Consider the following 23,846-nt stretch of genomic DNA (forward strand, 5'->3'; position numbering starts at 1 on the left):
ATTTCACGTATCATATTTTCACAGGAACGGATCTACAAAGTGAAAGAGAATTTATTAATGAGAACTAAGAAGAATAATAATAAGGGGAGAGACAATTACGGGAATGAAAAGTTATCTAGAAAATCGGAACAGACTTCGGTATATTTAGTTAAGAAGGAAACAAGTTTATTGGACGAGAACAACGAAGTGTACGGAATCGGTTACCTTAATCCAGCATTCGACGATAATCAATGTGCGATCATTAGGACGCCCGAAAGTTCGCCCATCGAGATCCCGCATCGAAGTAGAAAATCTAGTGCAAAGTCGGACAAGGTGAAAACTAGAATCGTAGACGTTAACAAAGCCGTTAGACGCAAATTGGACATGAGCTCGATACCCGACGTCGTGCAAACTTCTCAGCCTCAAAGCGTACACATCGACGATCTACGCGATACTCGTTTCTTGCCCTGCGACATGGCGCAGACATGTACGCCGGACGAGGAAGAATTTTTCTTGTCGAAAAATAGTACCTTGTTCTTTAAAGTGTCCACCAATACGTTGACCGCAACGGAATCGAAACCGTTTCATGCGTCGAACGTACAAGCGAATCCTTTTCGTATCGTAGAAGTGAAAGAAATGGAAATAGTCAAATCGGTCGCGTCACCCGAGGATCACGTCATTTTACCGAGTGCCAACGTCAGCGTAGGTCTCATACCGTTAGCCGTTGAAAGGGTAGAGATCGTCGAGGATACCGAGACGGAGCCCGAGTCTATAGACACGGATACGGAAGATAGAGAGAGCAGAGAAAAGGTATCCACGGCGATTGGTACGAGCGGCGGGATCGTTGGCAGGAAGAAAGAACTGATACCGATTTTGAAGAAGAAGAAGTCGGAGCCGTGTAACGTGTGGAACGTTAAAAAGCTTACTCTTAAATTGGATGCGAGTAACGAGAACAATCCGGCTACGTCGAACGCTCACAACGCTTTAGAACCTAGAATCAAGGATCCAAGGACGCAAACTCCGAGGCACGTATCGGACAAGTCGCACAAGGTGGAAGCGACGGCGGCGAGTCGTTCCTTAAAGGATAAGGAGAGCGTCGCGGAATATTTGATTCTCGACGACAATAAAACGTGCACCCATTCTCCGACCTTGAGAAAACATGAAATCGTTGACGAGGATACGATCAAAAGGAGGGAGGACGCGGAGACGATAACGAGAACGCCCACTTACGACCTAGAGAGGCTGTACAAGAAGTCTCCTTTATTAAAACGCGTTAAGAGTTTCTCGAAAGACGATACGCTGGAGGATTGCGAAAGCTTTTATGGCAGTGACAAGGAGACGGACGACGCATTGATATTTTCCGACGATACAGAAATCGATGTAGCTAGTTCTAGTTCCGAAGGAGAAGATCCTAATTTGGGAGAGCACGTTGAGCACCTCTTGGACAAGGTAAAATTTTAAAGGTCGGCCAAAGCGTTGGCGAAAGATGTAACGCGTGTGTCGTGTTAGGCCAAAAATAATACCTATCGTGTAACAATGCCGTTCATCTCTTCCTCGTCTCTATCAACGACAAATCTCTTACGTCGACCGCTACGATTTAATTCTCAAAAATGCTTTTCATTTTCCGTTCGATCAGACATCCTTACTTCTCGTAATTAACGTTTTCTTTTGATAGATAAAGCTCGAAAACTCGCAACAGGTACTGCAACAGAAAACGGAGCAGAGAGCGTACGGCGAGAAAAGATCGTACAGTAACTTTTCAAGTTCGTCTAGAGCTAATTTAGAAAAAAGAATTTTGGAATTCGAACGATCGGCGCAATTAATGTTGAACAGAATGGACGTCATTCTGATGACCATCACTAGTATCAGCAACGAAAAGGATCCCGCGAAACGTCTTGAGGTTTGTTCCCTTATTAAAACTTTGAAGGTCAAAGGAAAATTTGATCGTATTTAAGTTACTCATCAAACTGATTGCAGACACTTAAGGGCGAAATTAGTATGCTTGCTCCCGACGCTGCGGCATTGATTAGTAAGGGTGACGGTTTAATTATGACGGTCCACACGCTGGATCCTGTACGCGCGGAGAAAATAAATAACGAACTTCAAGATAAATTAAGGAGCAAGTGGCATCAGGTGATGACGGAAACCGAATCGCGGCGTATCCAAGCTCAAAGAGCCGAGGAAGCATTGAGACAGTACAATAGAATACTCGTCGAGTTCGAAGAGTGGTTCAGAGACGTACCGCAAAAATTAGAAGAGGCTAACAATTACGAGGGACAACTCGAATCGTTCACCGTCGAGTTCGACGCGAAACAAGAATTGATCCACAAGTTTAACGAGCTCAGCGTGGAATTGAAGAGATCGAACGTTGCGTTTTCCGAAACCACTCGTTATAACATCAACAGCAAGTGGCAAGAGATCAGTTCGCAGTTCAAAAGATACAGTGGTAGCAAGGATAAGGATAAGCACGTGACCGATAAGAAGAAGATGGAATTGGTAGGTATACGAAAATGAAGTGCTTGCGGTGTAATACCAATCGTGACACACGCGCGCGCACACGTATGCACACGTGCATGTACATTGTCTCTTTTTTTCTTTTCTCAGGACGTAGGAGCACCCAACCCTCAAAATATTATAGCTAGAGCCAACAAAATAAAAGACGCAACGTCGACCGTTTCGAGATCGTTAAACTCTGCTCCATTGAATGGCAAGGACTACGAACTATTTGGCAATCAAGAAGAGTGTTTGAAAAAGATAAGTAACGCGATAAGCATACTCAAAACGAACTTGGACGAATTGAGTTCCGCGGCGGAGAACATTGCTCGTCAATCGAAAAAGGAGCAGGTGGAGCACGTCAAGTGTTTGATCGAAAAATTGCACGGCGATTGGAGCAGCATCAACGAACGTTATATCGAGAGATATAATCGTTGGAGTAAATGCTTGGAAACATGGAACGAATTTCAAAATATGTGTCGCGCCTTTTCCGAGTGGTTGGAAAAAAGCGAGGACGCGTTGAAAAAGTTACTTTCGCTCCCCTATTCGAAGGTATCGAAAACGAAAATGTTTGAACTGGAGCAAGAAGTTTCCCGCATGCAAAGAACCAAGAGCAACATCAATGCTTCGTATGCGGATATATCGAGTCGAGCCTCTTCCGAGGACGTTGCGGAATTGCGTAATACGATCGAAAATATCAAACATAAATGGCATCGTTTATTGGCTGAAATCAATGCATACAAGGAAAGGTACGCAACAAGTCTTTCCGTTCAAACCGTTTTCTTTATTCTCCCATCGAATTTACGAGGAATAAGGAAAAAATAATTTTTCGTTTAGATCGTACGTATAAATATTCACATATTTTCGCGTATATTGGCGTAATTTAGATAAACGCGTCAACGTAGAATTTTTTCGATGGCAATCGAGATCAACGGCAGATAAATGACGCTGCTAGAAAATCTCGTTCCAGGGTTTTCTTTCTATCGTTCTATTTTTTATCGTTTTTATTTACCTCCGTCGCTCTAACGATCGATTCGATCGACTTGGAACATGCAATGTTTGAACGCGCGTTCGTTCGGACATTAGCGTCGATCGCAATAATTCGATTAAACTTGTCAATCGTACTGACAAAAGTTATCTATTTTGAAGAAACTTGGCAATGGAAAGGAAGGTTTCAAGCGAGAGTAGGATTACAAAGGCTACTTATCACATAATAGAGCAAGTGAATTCGTTGCTGCTATCTATGGCCAATCCATCGGACGAGACGTCCCTTTCGATAAGATTGTCCTTGATCAAGGTACGTAACGACGATTGTTATTCCCCAACGACGACTCGTTCTTTACTTCGTAATCGTTGAGTCATTAAGTAGAAATTAAGGGAAAATGGACGAGTCGTCGCAATTTCGTAGCGAAATGCACGACGCTTTTTACAACAGCGATGCAATCTCGTGTTGCACTACAATTAAAAGAACTCTACGATGCATCCTAATAATATCGCCAAATTTCATGACTTGACTGCGCAGGCGAAAGTGTGCCAAGATATAAATAGCATTAAACTCTCACTCCTGTTTATCTTACGTATGCACGTTCCGATGCGCGTAGTTTCTTCATATTTGTCTTCTTTATTAATTATAACGTGTATATTAAATATCGATCGTTGTACGCGTGAAAATTATTTTTAAGGCGAGAGAAGAAGAACTTTCTTCGCGGAAAAGAGATACGCAGGTACTTATGAATCAGCAAAGTAGTCATCGAGGGGAAGATGTGTATAGCAAACTTTTAGCCGATATGGATAAGGTATAGTCCGTTGTTCTAGTTTATATGATTTCGCATCTACTTGCGTTTATCCAAGTTTTATTATTATTATTATTTTTTTTCCTTATCAGGCAAAGTCGAATCTTTCGAGTCATCGTGAGTACGTCGAAAGTAAGCTTACTTCTTTAAAGAAATACATTAGCTGTTTGGACACCGTAATGGCATGGATTATGGAGGTTCGTACGAGATTAAATATCGCTCAGGAGCTACCTCAAAACGAGCGAACCGAGGTAGTCGATAACATTAGGGTAAGTTTATTAAACGCGTGTACGTCGGAGAAAAACGAATTACAAAAATATAATTCATTTTGACGGGGTCCAGCTCAACGTCGTGGATCGCGAGATGGAGGTGAAAGACGTTTTGGAGAATTATACCAATTTGGAAAAGGAGTGTGAAGCGGCCAAACAACCGATATCTATTGAACTTCAAGTGAGTTTAACAACGGCTGGTACTGATAACGACGAGGTTAAACATTCTCGTTAATGCGATCTTTTTGCATCGTAGGAAAAGTTAAAGAAATTGAGAGAAGATTGGCAGTTCGTAAAGAACTTTAGCGACGGTCAAAATCGAGAAGTCGTGACTGCTCTATCGGATTCGACTACGGTAGAACGTAAGTGATTACAAGACTTTTTATTTCTACGGACGATTACATCGGAAGCAGTGGTTATTTAATATTTCGGAAAAAGACGATATATATATTGTCGAAACGTGACTTATTCCGATCGACGACGACGACCTCGTTGTTTTTGTCATAGTTTTTATCGTTTCTCATCTCTCGCTCCATTTCACAGGCTCACAGCCGTGAAATTTCATTGGTACCGCAAGAAAGCCTCCATCGAGTCGTGGGTGGCATGTTTCGTCGTCGTGCCATACATTAGTGACGCGTCGTACGCGCCGTTTCCTTTTGCACGTCTCGCGCGTCTCACATCGCACGTCGTACGTCGCGCGACGCACGTGTACGCCTCTACCTAATTTGTTACGGTGGTTTCGGGCGTTGATGGAAGAAAAGGGGGCTGAAAGACAGGGGCTGGATGGATGGCCGAAATAATGTTTTTGTGTGCGCGTTTGCGTGGCTCTCTCAACGAAGCTTTTCCCCAACGGTGACCACACTTAGCTCGTGCCGAGCTTACAAGATTACACTTATCTCTTCTTTTCGCTTCGCGAACTTTTTGATTTTCCTTCGTCCTTGTTTGCCATTCTTCGCAGTAACGATATTTTTTTGCAAACTGATTCACAATTCGATCATACACGCACCTGCGCCTTTGGAACGACTATTCCGCTTAGAGAGACAGCCGGATATTAATAGTAATTTTTTACGTCGTCACGAGTAACGACGATTCTTTAACGTCTTAATGATGTCTTTTTTGCATGCGCGCGTGGCTCGGAATACGATAGGAAACGACGTAGAACGACGAAGAACGAGGTCTAAGAGGAGCGTACGTGTGAACGCTTAATGTTTCTTAATAATCTCTCTTATCCCTTTTTTTTGTTCATTCTATTATATTTAACGTCCTTTCTTCGACTATATTCAAAGTAATGAAAAAAAAAAAGAAAAAATATTTCCTACTTTCGCTCCTCTGGTGTCATCCAAATTCGTTTATATTTTCTCTCAAATCTCTTTATATGAACATAAGATTTTGCTCCTGAAGACAGATCTCATCCCATACTTCGTCGACAATGTTGCCAGCGAGCGCCATCTATCGGTAAGAAACTTTTTTTAGGGCTCTCCGATAGGCAATTCCTCGAGATTCTTTATAACGCATACGTGCGAAGGGGTTGTCTATCAACGGGGCAATATTAATGACGCGGTAGAGAGTGTTGCATATCGTTAGGATAATTATAATAATATTCGTAGACTTATAATACGTTTCAACGTGAAACGTATTACGTCGTCGAGAGTACAATGAGTCCTTCGCTTTCGTGCTTAAAAAGTATTATGATAAAGTGCACGATACCGGAGAAGAAGGAAGAATAGACGAAGTTGGAAGACGAGGTAGAAAGTATAGCAAAACTCGATGTTTCCGACTCACTGAGTCGATTTAATTTCCCGGTTATTTCTCTCGCTGAGAGAATTCATTACCCCGTCGCAATTAGCTTAACCGTTTCGAACTCATCCAAGAAGTTGCGCGTATTATTAAATTTCAATCGAATGAAATTTCTACGGCCAACGTTTAATAGGTATTTTACTAATACATTATATTTATTAATTGTATTTATCGACTTTAAACCCGAAGTCTCTTTATCGTATTTTACAATCTCTTCCTCTTTCATTCCTCTCTCTTTCTCTCTTTCTCTCTCTCTCTCTCTCTCTCGCGCGCGCGCACGCCTCTTTCCTTCTCCCTTTTGTACGACGTTATTGCGGTTGATAATGAGGCATTCGAGACCGAGGATGCGATGGAAAGAAATTTATTCACCTAAATCCACTCGGCGACAGACGCAACTCTTTTTTTTCCTCCTCTCTTTCTAACGATTCATCATAGAATCGCCGAGAGCTCGATAAACAATGGACCCTTCTCATTAATGCGATTTCAATGATAATAACGTTTTCAATGATAATCACGTTTTTATAGCCCCCGTTCGCTCTGTCTGATAGGAACGACGGTGGGGAGCTCTGCGAGGAGGAAAGAGGTGCGTGAAAAATCCGAGAAATTTTTTCTATTCAAGAAGCCGCTAAGACGAACAACTTATACGATAATAGATCGTCGATATAAAAAATGGAAAATGAATTGGAACCATAGGTAGGAACCATCGTATCACGCGACTTGGTTCGATCACTTTGGAAACTTTACGAACGAGAGACAAATAAACACGGAAAGGTTTCTTTCGTGCGTTGGTTTAATGAAAAACCGAAAGATCAAAGTTACGTTCAGCCTGCCGTACGATGGATCAACTTTTTTTCTCGATCAATGAAAAATTTTCTCCTCCCTTTCTCATGTACATAGATTGCTTTCTTCGGTTCCTGACTCGGTCTGCGAGCGAACGAGTTTTATTGACCGATCGAAAGGGTCATCGTCGAAAGTAGGGTGCGTTACTCGATTTCGATGTCGACTTCCATGTCGACTTCGATGTCTACTTCGATGTCCCAATCCCCCCGTTCTCGATTGGATATCGAATCTGGTGTCGATATTTAAAAGGGGGAGCAAAGAGATTCGAGAATCTACGCGTTAGTGTCATTATTCCGGAGGATTTGCATCTGCGGTTCTTCTTTTATCGGATTTCCGAGAAAACCGATCTCTGCAATTCGCCGAAAGAAAGGGAATCTCACTTTATATCATTTCCTCGAGGACTTATCTCACGGTCGATTATACAGCGGATCTTTTTCCCGTCCAAGGCGAAATCTACGAGCTTTTTAAACCACTCGGAATGTTTCCCTCCGATTCGCGCACGCGCGTATACTACGTTTAATAACATTGTACGCCCGAATCCTCGTAGACCTTTGAGACAAATCGATGCAATTACTAGTTTACCATTTACTAGGTTGCTTTACCATTGTGAGAGGAAATTACTCGTACGTAAAACAAAGAGATCACCGTGCGAATACAGTGGACCGTAAACATCGTAGATCAATACGGTTACGAGCAATTGCGGACTCGTAGACTCGCTAACATCATTCCTATCAATTACGAACGTGGAAAAGGATAGAAGGGGATGGTTACGTCAGAGACTCTAATGACAAGAAAAGGCGAGCGAGGGACCAGAAGAGAGAGAGAGAGAGAGAGAGAGAGAGCGCGCTGCTTCTTGATTCGGTAGTTGGCGTTTAAGCCACGTTCATTACTGTACCGACAATCAAGCTGGACTTTGCGTAGAGTAGAAGAAGGGAGAAAGAGAAGGAGAGGATTCGGTAGCAGAGGTAGAAGTCGGTTTAACGCAGGCACAGCTACGGGGCGGTCGAGCTTGTAATCTGACGGTGGTGGGTCGTCTGGTCGGTCAGAGTAAAACGGTCCATTAAGACGGGCTAGCAGTTAGTGGCCACGCCATAGGAAGCAACCAGCTTGCTAATGCGGTCCGAGGAACCCCCGCAAGAGCCGTTAGGGAAGTCAGCGTCGGGGATGACTTTGCGTTTGCCAAACAACCTTGGATCGTTTCGCGTTTACTTCGACTTTGCTTCTCGTCTCCATCGTTCGTCGGTAAAAAATTATTATCTCCGTTTTTATATTCGTCTTTTTCCACGAATGTATTCGTTCTCTACGTCGCCGAGTCTTTTCCTCCCGTTTTTTCTTCCCTTCTTTCTACGTTCCGAGCGACGTAATTAACTCGAGACGCTGCTGTCCCCAGGGAAAACTTCTTGGGCCAAGTTCCGGGGGTGAAAAAGGATATTTCCTGAAGAGGTACGTACAACCTCCTCTTCCCTTGGTTCTCGCACATACATATACATTTTTCTCCTCTCACCGATATACCTTAGTTGCTCGGGAAACTTTGATTCTGCGCTTACGCGGATACTTTTGCAGGAGACTACGCCTTTCGTCTCTTGCCGAGAGAAACGTTCCTCGAGGAATATCTCATTGGTAGAGGAGTTTAGTTTAACCAGGCTCCGTTTAAACTCGTGCATTGTCCGCTTCTCCGAGGACTTTGTCCCTTCGAATTCATCCCACCCCTCTCTCCCTCTCTTCCTTGTACCGTTCAAACTTGGACGTACTTTGTCGTACTTTGGCGATTTACCTTTCTTGTCAAGCCAAGTTCCCCATTGATTCTACTCTCTACGTCGGTCTTTGCTTAACAGTTGGTACGACAAACGAGACTGGAATCGTTCCCTTTCACGTCCGTATTCTATTTACTATCTTTTACGAGAGGAAAGAGAGCGTTCGATCGGTCATTACATTTCGCGAGTTTCCTAAAATTTAAACGCGGACATCGGGTCGACGCGGAATCTCGTACGGTATGTTCCGTGAATGAAAATACGATCTTTGGTATTAATAGATGAGGTCCCAGGATTCTCTCTCTCTCTCTCTCTCTCTCTCTCTCTCAGTCGTTCTCCGTCTCTAGAAACTTTGGAACGAGGCACCCTCGTAATAGCCGAAGCCAAGAAGAAGGGTGCGAGAGAAGGGAGAGAACGGTACGAAGCAGTTTCAGAATCCGGGCTTTCCACCTAAAGAGGGGAACAATGAACAAGATTAATGGTAAATGACGCATGCGCTGATCAAGAGACAAAGAGAAAGAGGAGGTTTTGGTGCGAATTCTTGACAAACGATTGAAAATACGTGATATTTGCAAACGCTGCGACCAGCTCTCCGATCTTTCGTTTCCTCGCTGATAGAGTTGTCGGCCATTGTTCCCGTTGCGTCTATACGCGTTTGTTACGAGACAAAAGTCGGATGGCCGTTTCGTTCGCGTGTCGAGATTTAATTCATTTTCACCGTTATTATACTCGCGTGCTTTATGATCGTCTAATGGCGAGACCGTCTCTTTCTCTCTATCTATCTTTTCAAAACGAGTAACGAGATATACAGGTACGATAACAGGAGGCGAAGATAAAGCATCGCCGTGGAATATTCCGTATAACTTTTATCACCCATTGCTACTATTTACTCGTTGGGAATAGAAAAAGGATATTCGCGGATAGAGCTTCGATATCATTTAGTTGAATATATCGATGATCCTATCTTCTCGTTCTTTTTCAAAGACGAGTTCCATGGCTTTCCGGACGTGCACTTGGCACCACGTTTGTCCCATAGCTTGTACGGATCCCTTGCACTCTCATGGCGAAACGAAGAATAGGATATTGAAAAATCCCCGGCTTTCGTTGACATCCTCTCTTCTTCTCTCTTTTTTCTCCCCTTCTGCCGCGTCTTCTTTCTTTACTCTTTCACCGTTCGTCCCCTCGGCGGTGTTGGAAGTTACCTCAGAATGAATACGCGAGGGTTCCACGGATGGTAGCAGGTGCGCCACGTAAATTTATCGCGACGAAGTGCTTGACTTGTCAGCGTCGCTTCTGATTTGAATTGGGTAAAAAAAAAAGAAAAAGAAAACGAAAGAAAAGAAGGAAGATACGAACGAAAAAAGAGACTCGTCCCTGGTACCACCGTTCACGATCGATTCCCGATCGTTATTCCCAAGGAAGATACAATTATCGATCGACGAGGGAATACTTAGGACGGAATAGAAGAAGATATCAAAGTCCCGATAGAGTACAAGACAGAACGATGCGAAGGGAAATAGATATATAGGCGCCGCGACTAGGTAGATAGGAGAAAGCTCATAACCGGAGGGTGACGAATCCTTCGAAAGAGTAGTTTTCTCGACCAGATATCGTCGAAGGTGTCCAACGGAGGAAGGAGAATATAAGAGGAGAACGGTGTGAAGGAAAAGACGCCGAGAAACATTTGAAATCAGTGTGCTCCTCGGGGACGCCTCGTAAATCCTCCAATTCCATTCGACCTAGCGTTCTTTTCCCTCTCACGGGCATACGCGAGATCCAAGGAAATCCTAGAAAAATCGCGTTATCGCTAAACCATGAAACAAAAGTCGTAGTAGAGGAAAGAGAGAGAGAGAGGGGGGGGGGGCGCTTCGTCCCGACGACAGTCCACGCAGTTTATTTTCGACTATCGTACGAACGCCACCGCCGCTTCCAATCATATTCTCAGTGATCCTATTTAATTTATAGGACGTTGAAAACGAAACGAATCTCTCTCGTACCATCCTCGTTCCTTGTCGAAAAGAAATAAATTATTCGAATAACGAGGGAAACACTAATGGAATAAAAAACGATAATCTCCCTTTCGTAATCTACTTTTCGTATCGATTTTGTCGTAACCGAGAAAAGTCGGAGTTCGTTCTTCTCCGTCTTTTTCTCTCTTTCTGCCGTTTGATGGCGGCAGTAGAAGGAAACGTCCCAACGGCCGGAACGGACCTAAAGTGGCTGTATCTCCGTGTCAGGAACCCGAGTCAGGGATGTTGGGTGACATTGACCGCGGGAGAGCACCCCCGTGATGATGCCGGCTACGAGGTGGCCGTGATACGGTGGTGTTGGTGCTGGCTCGACTCGCGAAGGTTTTCGCTGGCGCGTGGAAACGGCGCGTGGAAACGGCGCTTGCGCTTGAAACACCACTCTCGTATAGCCGGGTGGCTCGAGGAAGGGGCGACGGGGTAAAACACAGTACGACCCCGGACGATCAAGGGGTAACGACGGTTCACCGATGTTTCTTCCGTACGACCGGTCGACGCTTGCGAGTAACTCCTATATCTACGTCCTTTTTATTTCCATCGAGTTGTGATTTTTTGGTGTTTTTCGAACGAGAAGATAAACGAGATATTCACGAGAGGAAGAAGTAGAAGGAGAAGAGGAAGAAGAATTATTTCTTCGAAAGGGTCGCGCGCGACGATATATATACCGATCGTTATATCATGTCTTATTTCTTTTGAAACGCGCGTGCCAACCGTAACGGCGTTTTCTCGTCGTATTTATCTTTTCAGTGGGTGACAGTGTAGTAGCTACGTGTCGGAAATTCCGATATATTTCGCGTGGAGTTTTTACATGGATTCGATGATATGAAATATCTCGTGTGAGTATCAAGAAAATAAATTTCCGTGCGGGCCCGTCTGGGTGTGCGTGCATGCACGTTTTAAGTTTTAAGTCGTGGAAGATACGTTAAGGCTCTTGGTCACGAGGGTTTGGCCCGGAGTGCATTAAGCTGTTAGCGGCCTAAGCGAAAGCTCGTGTTTCATTAAAGATTTACAGGATTCCTCGTTAATATTAAGTGTCACGAGCGAAGGTGCTTTACCTCGTCAAGGTCCTAAAGCGTACCTGTTTCCTCTCGTTTCGTTGTTAAGCTCGAGCGCGATCAATTCGTACATTTCCCAACCTCTCGCGTCCTTTCCGGTAATTAAACTCTCTTTCGGTGACTAAACTTTTGCTTCTTTGCAGTTTTTCCTTATCTGATCTTATAGCAAGCACTCGCCGTAAATTCTCCCGCGACGAATTCGTTCTATCGATCGTTCGATTAGTCTCCTCTCCTCGCTTGGTAAGTTCGATCCCGATAACGAGAATCAACCCGTTCGCTCGCCAATCTATTTTTGATTTTAAACGATCTATCGTTACGTACCCATTTTTTAAACGATTCTCTTGGTTATCGTTCGAAAGAATTATCTATGTACATTTATATCGTCTATTCGAACGTACGGACGTAGATACGGTTAATTACTACTCGATCGAAAAATCGATGAATGTTTAGGTCGAGTAGCGACAGATCCACCTTCAACGAGTATTCCGAAAATGCCCATTTTCCCGATCGATTTCAAGACCGATTGCGAACGGCCTCGTTTTCTAGCGCTTCGGCGTCAGCATTTTCAGAATTGCCCTCCCTTTTGGCAATGTTTCTCTAAGTGAAACGGGATGGCCACCGAAAATTTTTCCAAAAAGCAACAACAATGCGACGTCGTTGGCATTTCCGAGTACACTGCTCTGAGAATTCACGCGGAAGGAAATAGTTTTCGCGATGGATCCATCCGTTGAGCATCGTTTCGTTCCTACGAGCGTTTTTATTCATTTCGTCGCAAACGCGTCGATGTGGCTCTCGTAACGGCGTCGAATTCATTTATTTCACGATTCAGATCGAATCGAATAAGCAGCATATTGATTAAATCGTTAATTACCGAGTCAATATAGATACTGCAAATTTGCACCATATCCGTTCTCCTGTTTTCTTTTCTAGGAATAGGCGGAGAGAGAGAGAGAGAGGGAAGAACCGCTCGACACGTCTACCCATTACGCGTACCTAATTAATTTAACACTTAACGCTCTAATAGAATTAACCGTAACATTAATTAGAATTCGACCAAGTTTCGACGTAACCTGTGATTGCTACGTGGTTTTAGTCGAAGCCAGCTAGCTTCGTGTCGACTAGAAGAAGGCTTAATCTATCGGTCATAGATCCGATCGCGTATTCCGATCAAAAGAACAACGGAAAACTCGTTCTACGAGTCGAGAGATTAATTCGAACGACGTTATTAACTTGCAAATGGAACGTTCGTTCGTCCTATAATCTGATACTTTTATTTTTCTTCCATTCTATGTTATACGAAATTAATCGAACAAAAGGAAACGGAATAAGAGTGATCCAAGTTTTGATTCTCCCATCGCGGACTTTCTTCCGGTAGAATAATTTTCAGTCACGTCGAATTCTATCTCGTAACATTTTTCTTCGTTTCTTTGGCGAGGGAACTTTTATGAAACTTGCTCGTTCACTTTTTATCCATCGATTCGGGGAAAAAAAAAGAAACTATAAGATATTCTCTTCTCTCTTACCTATACAGATATGTACAGAGATACATGCAATTTTGCGAGTTAGCGAAACGCAAATGCATTTATTTCGAGGTATGTGCCGTTCGAAAGGGAGAGAAAAATTCAAGACGAGAGGAACGCAACAACGAGGTCGTGAAAAAGCGGTAAGCTTCATTAAACGGCAGAAAAGATGAGAGTTTTTGATGAAAAGCTTTTGGGCAGAGTCTAGCCGTTAAAACGGTAGGCTCTGGCGATGCTGTCCTAGATACACCAGCAAAAGCATCTAAAAACCGAGCGGATCACGGTCGCCGTTATCCATACGCAACACATTCGCGATCTTGTATTTCCATACGTATATTCTCGTATTCGTGTAGGAGCTACGCGCATACAAGTACACGCGCGTTCTGCGCGATACATCCTTTCCATTGAATTCCTGCTCTTCGTCATATCCCTCTCTCTCTCTCTCTCTCTCTCTCTCTTTCTCTGTATTTCACAAAAAAGAGGGAACGCCCCGAAAAATAGTGAGTTCGTCGGTCATCGCATTTGAACGAGTTTAATAAAACAAATTTAGAACATTCTGTTTTACATGGCATTGTCGTTTTGATCGTAGTCGATCGTGTCACTTTAATTCGCCTTGGCGTACCACATTTGACGATGTTTCGAGCTTTAATAATTCATCGCGATTTTTAGGTCAATATTCTATCGTTTTCGTTCACCGATTTTATAATAGACGGTAAACGCGGGCAAATTTTATCCTTTGCGATACCGCGTAAATTTGTTTTCCGGACGAAATCTAGATTGTTTTTTCGGCGATAGCGAGAGTGCGGAGTGAATCCGGTGGTCGTTGATCGAAGTAGAAATGGAATTTCATGGATTTCTAGTAGACTATATCGATGGTTGAGAGCAACCTTGCCTACCGGTTTGAAACTTTGGATTTCTCCGGTAAATATTGATCGTTCATCGATACGTGGGCGTATCGAGTAGGACGGTTACGAGGAGGACGCAATCACGGATGGATTTTGTCGAGGACGAGTGGAATGCAGCGCGAGAAGATAGCACGTGTCTCGAAGTACAAGCTCGCTTGTTGTGTGGATCGAAGGGAAAAAAGGGAGAGGGTAAAATTGCTCGCACGTGGCGTTCACGCCGCCTACGAATATTCCGACTGACTTTCTTCTCCTTTTCTCGGCTCTGCTTTTGAACGTTATTTACGTGACATTGTAGTTGCTCCCTTGCTTTCGAGACTCGCCTCTACTCACGAGGTACATTGTCGTGCAATTTTATCGCAGCATTTTTCGACGGAAGCCGACGATTTTATCTTTTTCTTTTTTTTCCTTTCTTTCCGTTTTTTCTTTATCCTTTTCTTTTTTTCTTTCGAGGGGAAATGGATTCATACATTCCGCGGTTAAATACTTCCTAGTGGAATAAACCGTGAACGCGATACAGGAAAGTAATATCTCGTTATCTTTTATCTCCTTTTATTTTCATTAGTTTTTCTCGTTGTTTTTTCAGGAAAGAATTCGAGGATGGAAAATCTCTTGAAAATCTTATCGAAATGTTATCTCGTCTATCGTTGTTCCGTCGCGTCGATAGGATCGCCCGAAAGATGTTACAGATACCTCGAGTACATCGAACGCGCCGGTATCGTACGAGCAAATCGTCCTTCGTGGTAATTCATCGTTTTTCGCTTAATAGCGATCGTAGGAGCCTTCATAAATGCAGCCGGGTAGCATTTTATTACCGAATCTTTCGTGAAAATTCATTCGCTGATGGAAACCGCAGAAACATCGTTAAACGAAGAGCGAGAAACAAAAGGCATCGATCCGGGCCATTGAATTACGCGTTTGTTAAACTTACACTAGCCTCGTTAATTCGACCTTTCCGTATTTTACTTCGATCGTGCGCAGAGCCATCTGACCGTGGTTCGGTCACCTGCGCCCCGGTATTTAGCTTCGATTTATCCCAGAAATACTCCCTCGTACGATACTGCTGGTGTCGTACCTGGTATTGCCGCTCTACCCGCCTAACGAACGATCTTCCCCGATAATAAATTTCGGCGATATCGTTACGAGTATACTCGCGCCTTGCTCCTCTTAATTCGCAATTACGATTAGTCCTTTCTCGCGTTCTCCGCGTCCATTCGTCAATTTTTTTGTTTTCGTCTCCGTACACCAACGCGATCCCCATTAACACGATGCTTAAGCGATTCGGGCTTGAAACCGCGAGTCCGCGTTTCGCAAGGGGAGATAAATAACGCGCGCGGTATACGACAGGGAACTCGAAAAGTATCAGATACATTATCGATACGATGCGACACGAGTGAAACTTTAGTTCGGTGAAATTAGCGAAACGAGTTACAAGGTTGTTAATTAAGTCTTCGCGTCCTCGTAATTCGATTTGGATTTTAACGCTGGAAAAGTTCGTAGCGCGAATCCCTTCCACGTAGGGCCGAACGTCGTCGCGTCTAATGGAACTAAGCAATTTAGGTCGAAAACAGAAACGGTGTTCGACCGGTTCCACGGCTAATTCGGAGACAATGCACCGACAAATCCCTTCGCGTCTTATCCACCTTCGGCCGAAACAATGCTCGATTCTTCCCTGAAATCGGCCATCCGAAACACGATTCGAACAATGCACGATCCTCCCTGGCCGGGAAAACTCGTGCTTCCCTCAAACGCGCGCGGTGCGCGATATAGAGGCGAAAGGAAAAGAGACGACCGAAGGAGAAAACGGCGTTTCTCTCGACTTTCGTAATTCCAACGATAAATACGTTTAAGACGTATACGCGTATCGGTGATATAACGACAACGAGCTTCGTTCAATGATCTCCGTTGAAATATCTCTTAATCACCGAACTGGATCCGTTACTCGCCCACCAGCCGCGCATCCGCGGCACTCGTTTTTAGGGTTGGATTTGTTCCGGGGGAACACGGATTAATCGGTCGCCGGAGCGTTCGTGCGCGTAAGCGTACGCTCGGAGGGTAGATTTTTGGAGGGTGAGTTCGGCCAGGCGTTATCTCTACGTTCGGCAGATAATGCATGTCGGGATGCAACCACGGAGAATGCACGTCGAATGGAAGGAGGTGGAAGAGGAGATTCCTAGTGTCTATCTAACCGACGACCCCACCGTGCGAAACGCTCGGCCGTGTTTGCTTCTCGTAAACCACCCCGATGCGCGTGCTTTCTAATCTGATACGACCGTACACGCATTGTCGCGTACACCTATCTCTTGCGCGCCTCCGTCCGTCCTCTCCCTCCCTCCTTCGTCGGCGTATTTTTCCAATTGTTTTCATCCCCATCGACGACTTTCTTTCCGTTCGTCGATTACGCCCCGTGTCAATCGATCCCGGATACGACCAAACTCTCCTCTCCCTTTCGTTCCTTTCGCATTTTTTCTTTTCGCATTCGCCCGTATTTTTTGCATCGCCGATGATAACATCGATACGTCCGCGAATCGAGTTCGATTTCGGGCGAAGCCCGAAGCAAACGAAGGTATTTGCTTTCTCCTCCGTACACAACGATCGTCGCCTGGATTCTGGAGATGGGCGAATTTCGCCTCGAATATCGATTTTTCGAATATTCGCCAGAGATAAAGAAGCGAACGGGAGTCATTTTTTCTTTCTATCGGATAGATATCATCTTACCGGTGCGACTCGACGAGCGTGTTTTATATACGCGATATTACCGACTCGTTTGCATTTCTCTGGGAATAGACGACGGAGGTACGCCCTTTTCATGGCGAAGGAAGTCACCGAATGTAATTTCGAAATAACGTCGATACGTCTGCGCGATCCCACGCGAATATCGAAGGGTACTTTGCGCTTACTGCAACTTGGTATTATACGTTGTAATGATTTCTCTCGAGAGTACTCCGACCGAGAGACGTACGCCCTGCGACTCGACGGAGTCCGTTCTTATGAGAAACCCCGTGCACGATCTCCATTAGGATACGCCATAAAGATCCCTATATTCGTAATTTCTTCAAAAATAACTTCTACGAACGTTGATGGTTGTAAAAGATACGAGCGTAGTACGCCTTTGATACGTTAATAATGTCCTTGTAAAGCATTGTTTTGCTCTTTACGATTACTCGAGAGTCTACATCCGTGCCGCGTATTTGTTCGTCCGTCGAGGGTCCGTTATTACTCTCCGTTTGCGTATCGAGGCGTCCTTGAGTTCTGTTTACATCGACTTCTCTTCGCGCTTCTAGTTCCACATGTCCTTTAGTAATTTCTTAACCTTCGTCGGAGCAACAACGCGACAACGTCTCGAAGATGGCTGGCTCGAGGATTATTTCACGCGTATGTTTTAACATTATTTCACATATATATATAATCTTGCGTACGTCCTTCGTTTCTTTAGAGTTCCTTTAGTATCGTCGCTTTCTTTGCAACAACGAAAATTATTATATTTTGTTCGATATTGGCTATAGAAAGTCCTAGCGTACTTGAGAAAAAAGCGATGTCGTACGTACGTCTGCAATATCGTTTACACGACGCGTACTTCGTTTTCTAAGAACATATTCGCCGTCCGGACTTATTCTCCTCGATCTGTCTCGAATACGAGGAGAAGTCTTTTCCTGCTAGTGATCGATGTACAGCGAGACGGTCCATTAGTGATTCGGAAAATTTCTTCCTCTCTCTCTCTCTCTCTCTCTCTCTCTCTCTCTCTCTCTCTCTCTCTCGCGTCTTTCGATCGAAAGAAGGAAGGAAAGACTCGAGGACGAGGGAGAACGAATTCGAAGCTCGAAAAGAACCATTTCGGTTATCTCGATAGTAGTGTACGTCGATGACGGCCGTGTGTGTAGAGAACGCGAACTTTCGTTTGCTCTTTCGCGTTCGTTCGCGGACGCTCGAGACGACGAAGATGGAGAGGAAGAACGAGAGCGAGAAAAAAAGAGAAATTTTAATTGCGAAACAAAGAGAAGTCGGTAAATACGTACGCGCACTCTATTTGACACACAAGAAATTCCTTGTATCGAAAACTTTACGTGTATATGTACGCGTTCGGATTATCCAACCTCCTCGTTATTTTCCTTACAACCGTTCGTTCCTTTTTTTCGCTTCAAACGTTTTCCTGCAACGAGTGACACGAAAAAGCGAACGAGCGCATATAGATGGTGAAAACTTTGGACGATGATAGAAAGAGGAAGCATTCTAGCATAGATTTTTCATATTGTCCTTATTTTCTCTCTTTCTCTTTCTTTCACACACACACACACACACACCTGCGCGCGCGCGCGCTCGTTACTCGTAGAAAGAACGAAGAGATTACAATGAGAGCGGTAGAAACGATAGTTTTCTCGACTCGCTTCGTATGTGGGCCAACAGCTGGCACCCTGTTGCTTTTAGTTGATGAACCGCCCTTGTTTTCGGTCTTTGCCAGTAGTACGAGTCGCTTGTACTACTTTGTTTGTCCGCCTCTTCCCTTGTATTTCAACGAAAGGCATTGTAATTACAAAACCTCCCATGTCGTTTTCATTTTTTTTTTGATTTGAGGATAAAGTACGAGAGAACGTACGCCTCTCTCCTTTCCTCTTTTGACACGATTCGTGCTATAATTCAAGTTTTTTTCTTTCGTACGAACGTATCTCTAACTGATCTTTAATTCTTTTCACAGCTAAGGATATAAATATATAAAAAAGAATAAAAGAATCGTGTATCTCTTTTCCCGAGATTAATTGTTACATCGTTGATCGATAATCTGTGAGCATTCTCGTAGTCGGTAAATGCGTTAGATGCGGCTCGTTTCTTTCTTTTGGACTCCCCCGACGACGTATCTAATTGAGATCGATACACGAATACACGAGAGGCTAACTTTAACCGTTGAGTAAGACGAGACGAAATACGAGCTGACCGTACTCAACCGATATCGATCGAGAATTTTGGAGGTCTGCTATCCACCGTTGCTTCTAATCTCGTGCACGTTATCCAGCTAGTAAAAGTAAGCCATTAAAGAGGGAACAACTTGAAATTTTTTTCACGGAAATATTTTAACGGTCGCTTTTTAATTATTTTTCATGCGAAGCTGCTCTTGCTCGCATTAAATTCACGCTCGATGTAATTCGAATTATACGTTTTTACGTCGAAATATTTCCGCGACGTTGCACTTGAAAATTTGATGCGTCTCCCTTGTCGAACTTAAAATTCATGCTTTTAGAACTGGATCGAAGGAGGGCTTTAATTAATCGGAGAAAAAGTTATCCGAAAATATGCGTAGAAGCAAGGAAAATAAAACGCGCTCGTACAAATAAATTTGCGAATAGTCGAGCGAAAGAAGTTGTTGCGAAAGGAACGTCGAAGAAAAACTTGCTCGTCGTTCGTTATCGTTTATTTCATCCGTGCGCTTAATTGATGTTGTTCCGATCGTTTATTTTCAGCTGAATAGTTTAAAAGAGCCTTCTTTGGTTCGGCGAGGGGCGCATTTTATGGAATTTATATAAAAAGCTAGTAGGCAACGATTAGAACTTGGTCCATATTCTGCCAAAAACTGCCTTTCTCGTGATCCACTGGTTTTATCTGCCTTTCTTTACGTGCACGCTATGTACTGCGTACGTATAGATACTGCTACATATTCAGAGCCGATGTTTCATTCGACCCGTAATCCGGACGCTTGTAGCTCGCAAAAAGCACCCAACGAACCCCTTTTCATTGTTTACCTTTGGTAAGCCAGACACGAATTTTCTCTCTTCCTTTTTAATTCGTTGTAGCAGGTGGTAGTAGCAGTAGTGGTAGAGAGATAAGTATTGTAGGAAAAAAGCAGCCGTTAGTTTCAAGCGCGTTCCGATACGAAAAGGATGTAACTCGTCGATGATCGGTCTTTGATCGGAGATGGTCGTTGCTTTAAGAGCGTGAACGTAGAAACGTTGTCTTCGCGACGATCGCCGCTGCCTCGTACGAAAGGAGATTTACAAGATTGCAAGTATCGGTCGAGACGTCGTCCAAAAATCCACGCGACGTGGACTTTTTGGCCGACGCTTTCGCGTCGTTGGGTAAAAAACGATAGCTCGTTGCGGATGGCTTTCTTCTCGCACGATAAAACGACGCCCGGTCGTTTTGCTCGGCAACCGAGGGAAGGAGCTTAGACCAGAGTGCCAGGAACAAGACTTTTCTTCCGTAAGAACGATGTCAGAGACTAATAGCGCCAGATGCACCGCCTTCCGGTCTCTTCTACCTCGCTTTTACTTTCCGTAGAACCATAGAGCGGCGGTACCACCACCTCCTCCTTCGCGAAGGGTGCATTAAAGCGTCGTTTTCAGGAATCGTCGAAGACAGCGCCAGTGTTTATCGGGCTCCTCTTTCAAGAATAGAAAATATCTTTCCCGTGTCTCCAAACCGACCGAAATGTTTCTCGAACTCTCTTAGATATACATTTGCTATTACATTTTGTCATTTGCGTTTTATCTTTCGCGTTATTTTTTATCACGCGTATTTTACGAGAGAGGAATTGGAACCTGAATATTTGCTTACGTACGTGCATACTAGAGATAGTCTTGTTCGTAAATAGATTCAAGGATGACAGTACATAAAGCGACATATATACGTTGCCTCCTACGAAATCGAACTTTTCGCCCTTAATTTATCGACGGCCTATATATCCCTTCCTTTTCGCGTATCGCAAATTTATTTAGGACGCGCATTGATCGAGATGATGCGAAAGAGTGGAAGGGGGAGAGAGACACAGAGACAGAGAGAGAGAGAGAGAGAAATAGGCAAACTTCCCGACGTCGACTCGATTTTAAACGAGCGTTATCCTCTTTGGAAGGGTAGGTATACGAATACACGAGCAAAAGTAACTGCGTATCTATTCGCTTGCTTCGAGTTATGCATTTGTATCTCTTGCGTAGAGCGGAAGTCTCATCTATCATACGTTTGTATATTAAACGTACTATATACATTATTCATAAATCTATTGGATCAACACGCTCTTCCTCCTTCTATCTCTCTCTTTCCTCTCGCTCTAACGCATTTCTTCGCTTTGTATCCATTACATTCGCGTTCGTCTTTCATTCAACGTAAATTTGCATAAACACGTCGTGTATGAATATTTTTCAACGTTCTAGCACCTACGGGAGAAAGAGAGTTGGTGCGAGCAGACAGTAGATTATCGATAGAAGATATTTTCTCTCTCTCTCTCTCTCTCTCTCTCCGAGAAGCCAAACGAGTCTCGTGAACGACGTTTCGATTCGATTCGATGCGATTGGACTCTACTCGCCGAGCCTCGCTCGCTCGTTCTCGCTCTTTGGGAAAAGAGAAGCCACGCGAGATTATCTTACTGAAAAACCACACACAGCAAGAAGGGTCGTAGGGGCTTAGCATCGTCTCCCCTCCTTTTGATACGTTTCGTAGCGAGACGCAACCCTTTCCTTCGTCTCGTCGCGACGACCGGTGGAAGGAAGAGTGTGGAAGGCGAAGACGAGAATTCGAGGACACGAAAGTGCTCGTGTGTCTACGGCCGGCATCTCCGAAGGGAAGAAGAAAAGGCTTGCGAGCCTTTTCTTGTCCTCCTTTGCCTCTTCTCCACACCCCCTTCCTCTTCTTCCTTTCTTTCTCTCGCGTCCGTGCCATTGCTCGCTGGATTTCCTGAAATATGCATTTCGCGCTTTTGTACGGGCCAACGCGAGCTGCTTTTACGTCGGTAAGAAGGAGAATACCTACCTTTTCATGCGGTAGACCTGTACCTACCTTCTCTAATGGCGGCTCCTCGCTAGAAAGAACAAGACGAAACGGATGCTGCGCGATCTCGCGAGAAAAGCACCTGGATATTTGCTTTTTCTCCGAGCTCTCCCTTTTCTATTGTTTTTTCCTTATCTTTTTTCTTGATTTTCTTCTTCTTGGTCTTTTTCTCTTTTTTTTCTCTCTCTCTCTCTTTTCGCGAAAACGCACGGTAAAAGCTAGTCTCGATAAAAAATGTCGGAGGTTAGGTTCAGAGTAGTTCTTTTCATCTCTGTAAAACTCGTTTTGATCTAGCGAGCAACGATTCGTCTTGTCGGGCGAGCGATAAAGTCGGATCCGCTGGAAGAAGCGAATTCCGTTTCCATCGAACGAACGAGCTAAGCGCGAGATACGTCTCCATCCGTCATTCAACGGAGGTATAACGCGTCTCGGCATCTTCTCGGCATCTTCTCGGCATCCTCTCGGCAGCCTCTCGACATCCGTTACGCTGATTAGCCCGTGACAGATGGAAGGAAGGGTTGTTACGAACAAAACGATGTGGCATAACGCGGCTAGAATGGTAATTCAGCCGACGCGTATCCTTCCACCTCTTTGCGCCTATTCGCTCGATAGTTAACGTCTACGTACAAAAGCGTCCTATCTTTAACATCTATCCAAGACAAACGACGGTATTATAAATCTCGGTCCTTGAGACGCAAGTATTCGTGAGTTTTTCAACCGTCGCGCGACGTTTCGATCGTTTGTCGTTGATCCTCTTCGTTGCGTTCTCCCTGTTACATCATGATATATCTCGCCTATCGCGTTACTTCGGCGCCCGCTCCTTCCCCGTTTTAGACGAATCGTCGTGTTTCGCCAAAAGAGTCTTTTCTCTTTTCATCGATCCGCAGGTACGTCAGGCAGGTACGCAAATATCTTTCGCGATGACTTCCGGCAGTCGCAATCGACCGTTAATTTCTCTCCGAGTTTACGCTACGATAAACGCCTGTGTTCCGTAGGATCGAAAGAAGTCATTCGCATACGAGGAGACGCGTTGCGATCCTTCGCGCGTTTTAGAAATTTGAAATCGCAGAGTAGAGAGGGGAAACGAAATGCAAATGGGCGTGTTCGAAGTCAGAAAGGTGTATACCTTCGGAATCAGTATTTGCTCGACGCACGATGACTCCACGCTTTGAATGCATCCACCGTCTCGTAGATGCGCGCACGCACGCACGCACGTACACCTACGTACGTCACTTTGTTAGAAATCCCGAGAGCCGACGCGGAATTCGATCGCGACGAGTGCTTGTACGTTCGACGAGCGTTCCTTTTCTCTCCCCCTTTCTCTTTCTCATTTTTTCTTTAGCATATTGTTTTCTTCGATGACTCGCCCTCATGCAAATCGTTTCTTAACGACAATTACCATTCCGAATCCAGACAAAGAGAAGACTTTGAATAACGATCGATCGTTATCGAGCCGTCATCTTGCCCGCGATAGAACGACACGCGAGCGCGTTGACGTTTATGCGAAGTAATTTGCGCAACGCGTTTCGATGGATTCGCGTAAGAGGAATTCGCGACATGTGCCTGAGTCTCGTACGTTCGCGAGCGGATTTGCTTATGTATAGGTGTCATATAGGAAATAGCAGAGGGTGACGGTGGAACGACTAAACGTCGATAATCGCTTCAACGACT

The 23,846-nt window shown here is 44.4% G+C and overlaps 1 protein-coding gene across 8 annotated transcripts in view; it reads left to right on the forward strand.

The window, feature by feature from the left end:
• Positions 1-23,846, forward strand: part of LOC127067530 (dystrophin, isoforms A/C/F/G/H) — a 221,616-nt gene that overhangs the window by 14,067 nt on the left and 183,703 nt on the right. For 7 of the 8 annotated variants that reach the window (XM_051002552.1, XM_051002554.1, XM_051002550.1 and 4 more), the window contains 9 exons: positions 25-1,428; positions 1,655-1,879; positions 1,957-2,475; positions 2,584-3,221; positions 3,622-3,769; positions 4,155-4,268; positions 4,358-4,534; positions 4,608-4,715; positions 4,791-4,896. In XM_051002552.1, the coding sequence (XP_050858509.1) occupies positions 25-1,428; positions 1,655-1,879; positions 1,957-2,475; positions 2,584-3,221; positions 3,622-3,769; positions 4,155-4,268; positions 4,358-4,534; positions 4,608-4,715; positions 4,791-4,896 (3,439 nt within the window). The remainder of the gene's footprint in view (positions 1-24; positions 1,429-1,654; positions 1,880-1,956; positions 2,476-2,583; positions 3,222-3,621; positions 3,770-4,154; positions 4,269-4,357; positions 4,535-4,607; positions 4,716-4,790; positions 4,897-23,846) is intronic. The other variant, XM_051002557.1, reaches the window with a different exon arrangement.

Source organism: Vespula vulgaris, chromosome 11, assembly GCF_905475345.1.
Source record: "Vespula vulgaris chromosome 11, iyVesVulg1.1, whole genome shotgun sequence".
NCBI classification, from domain to species: Eukaryota; Metazoa; Arthropoda; class Insecta; order Hymenoptera; family Vespidae; genus Vespula; species Vespula vulgaris.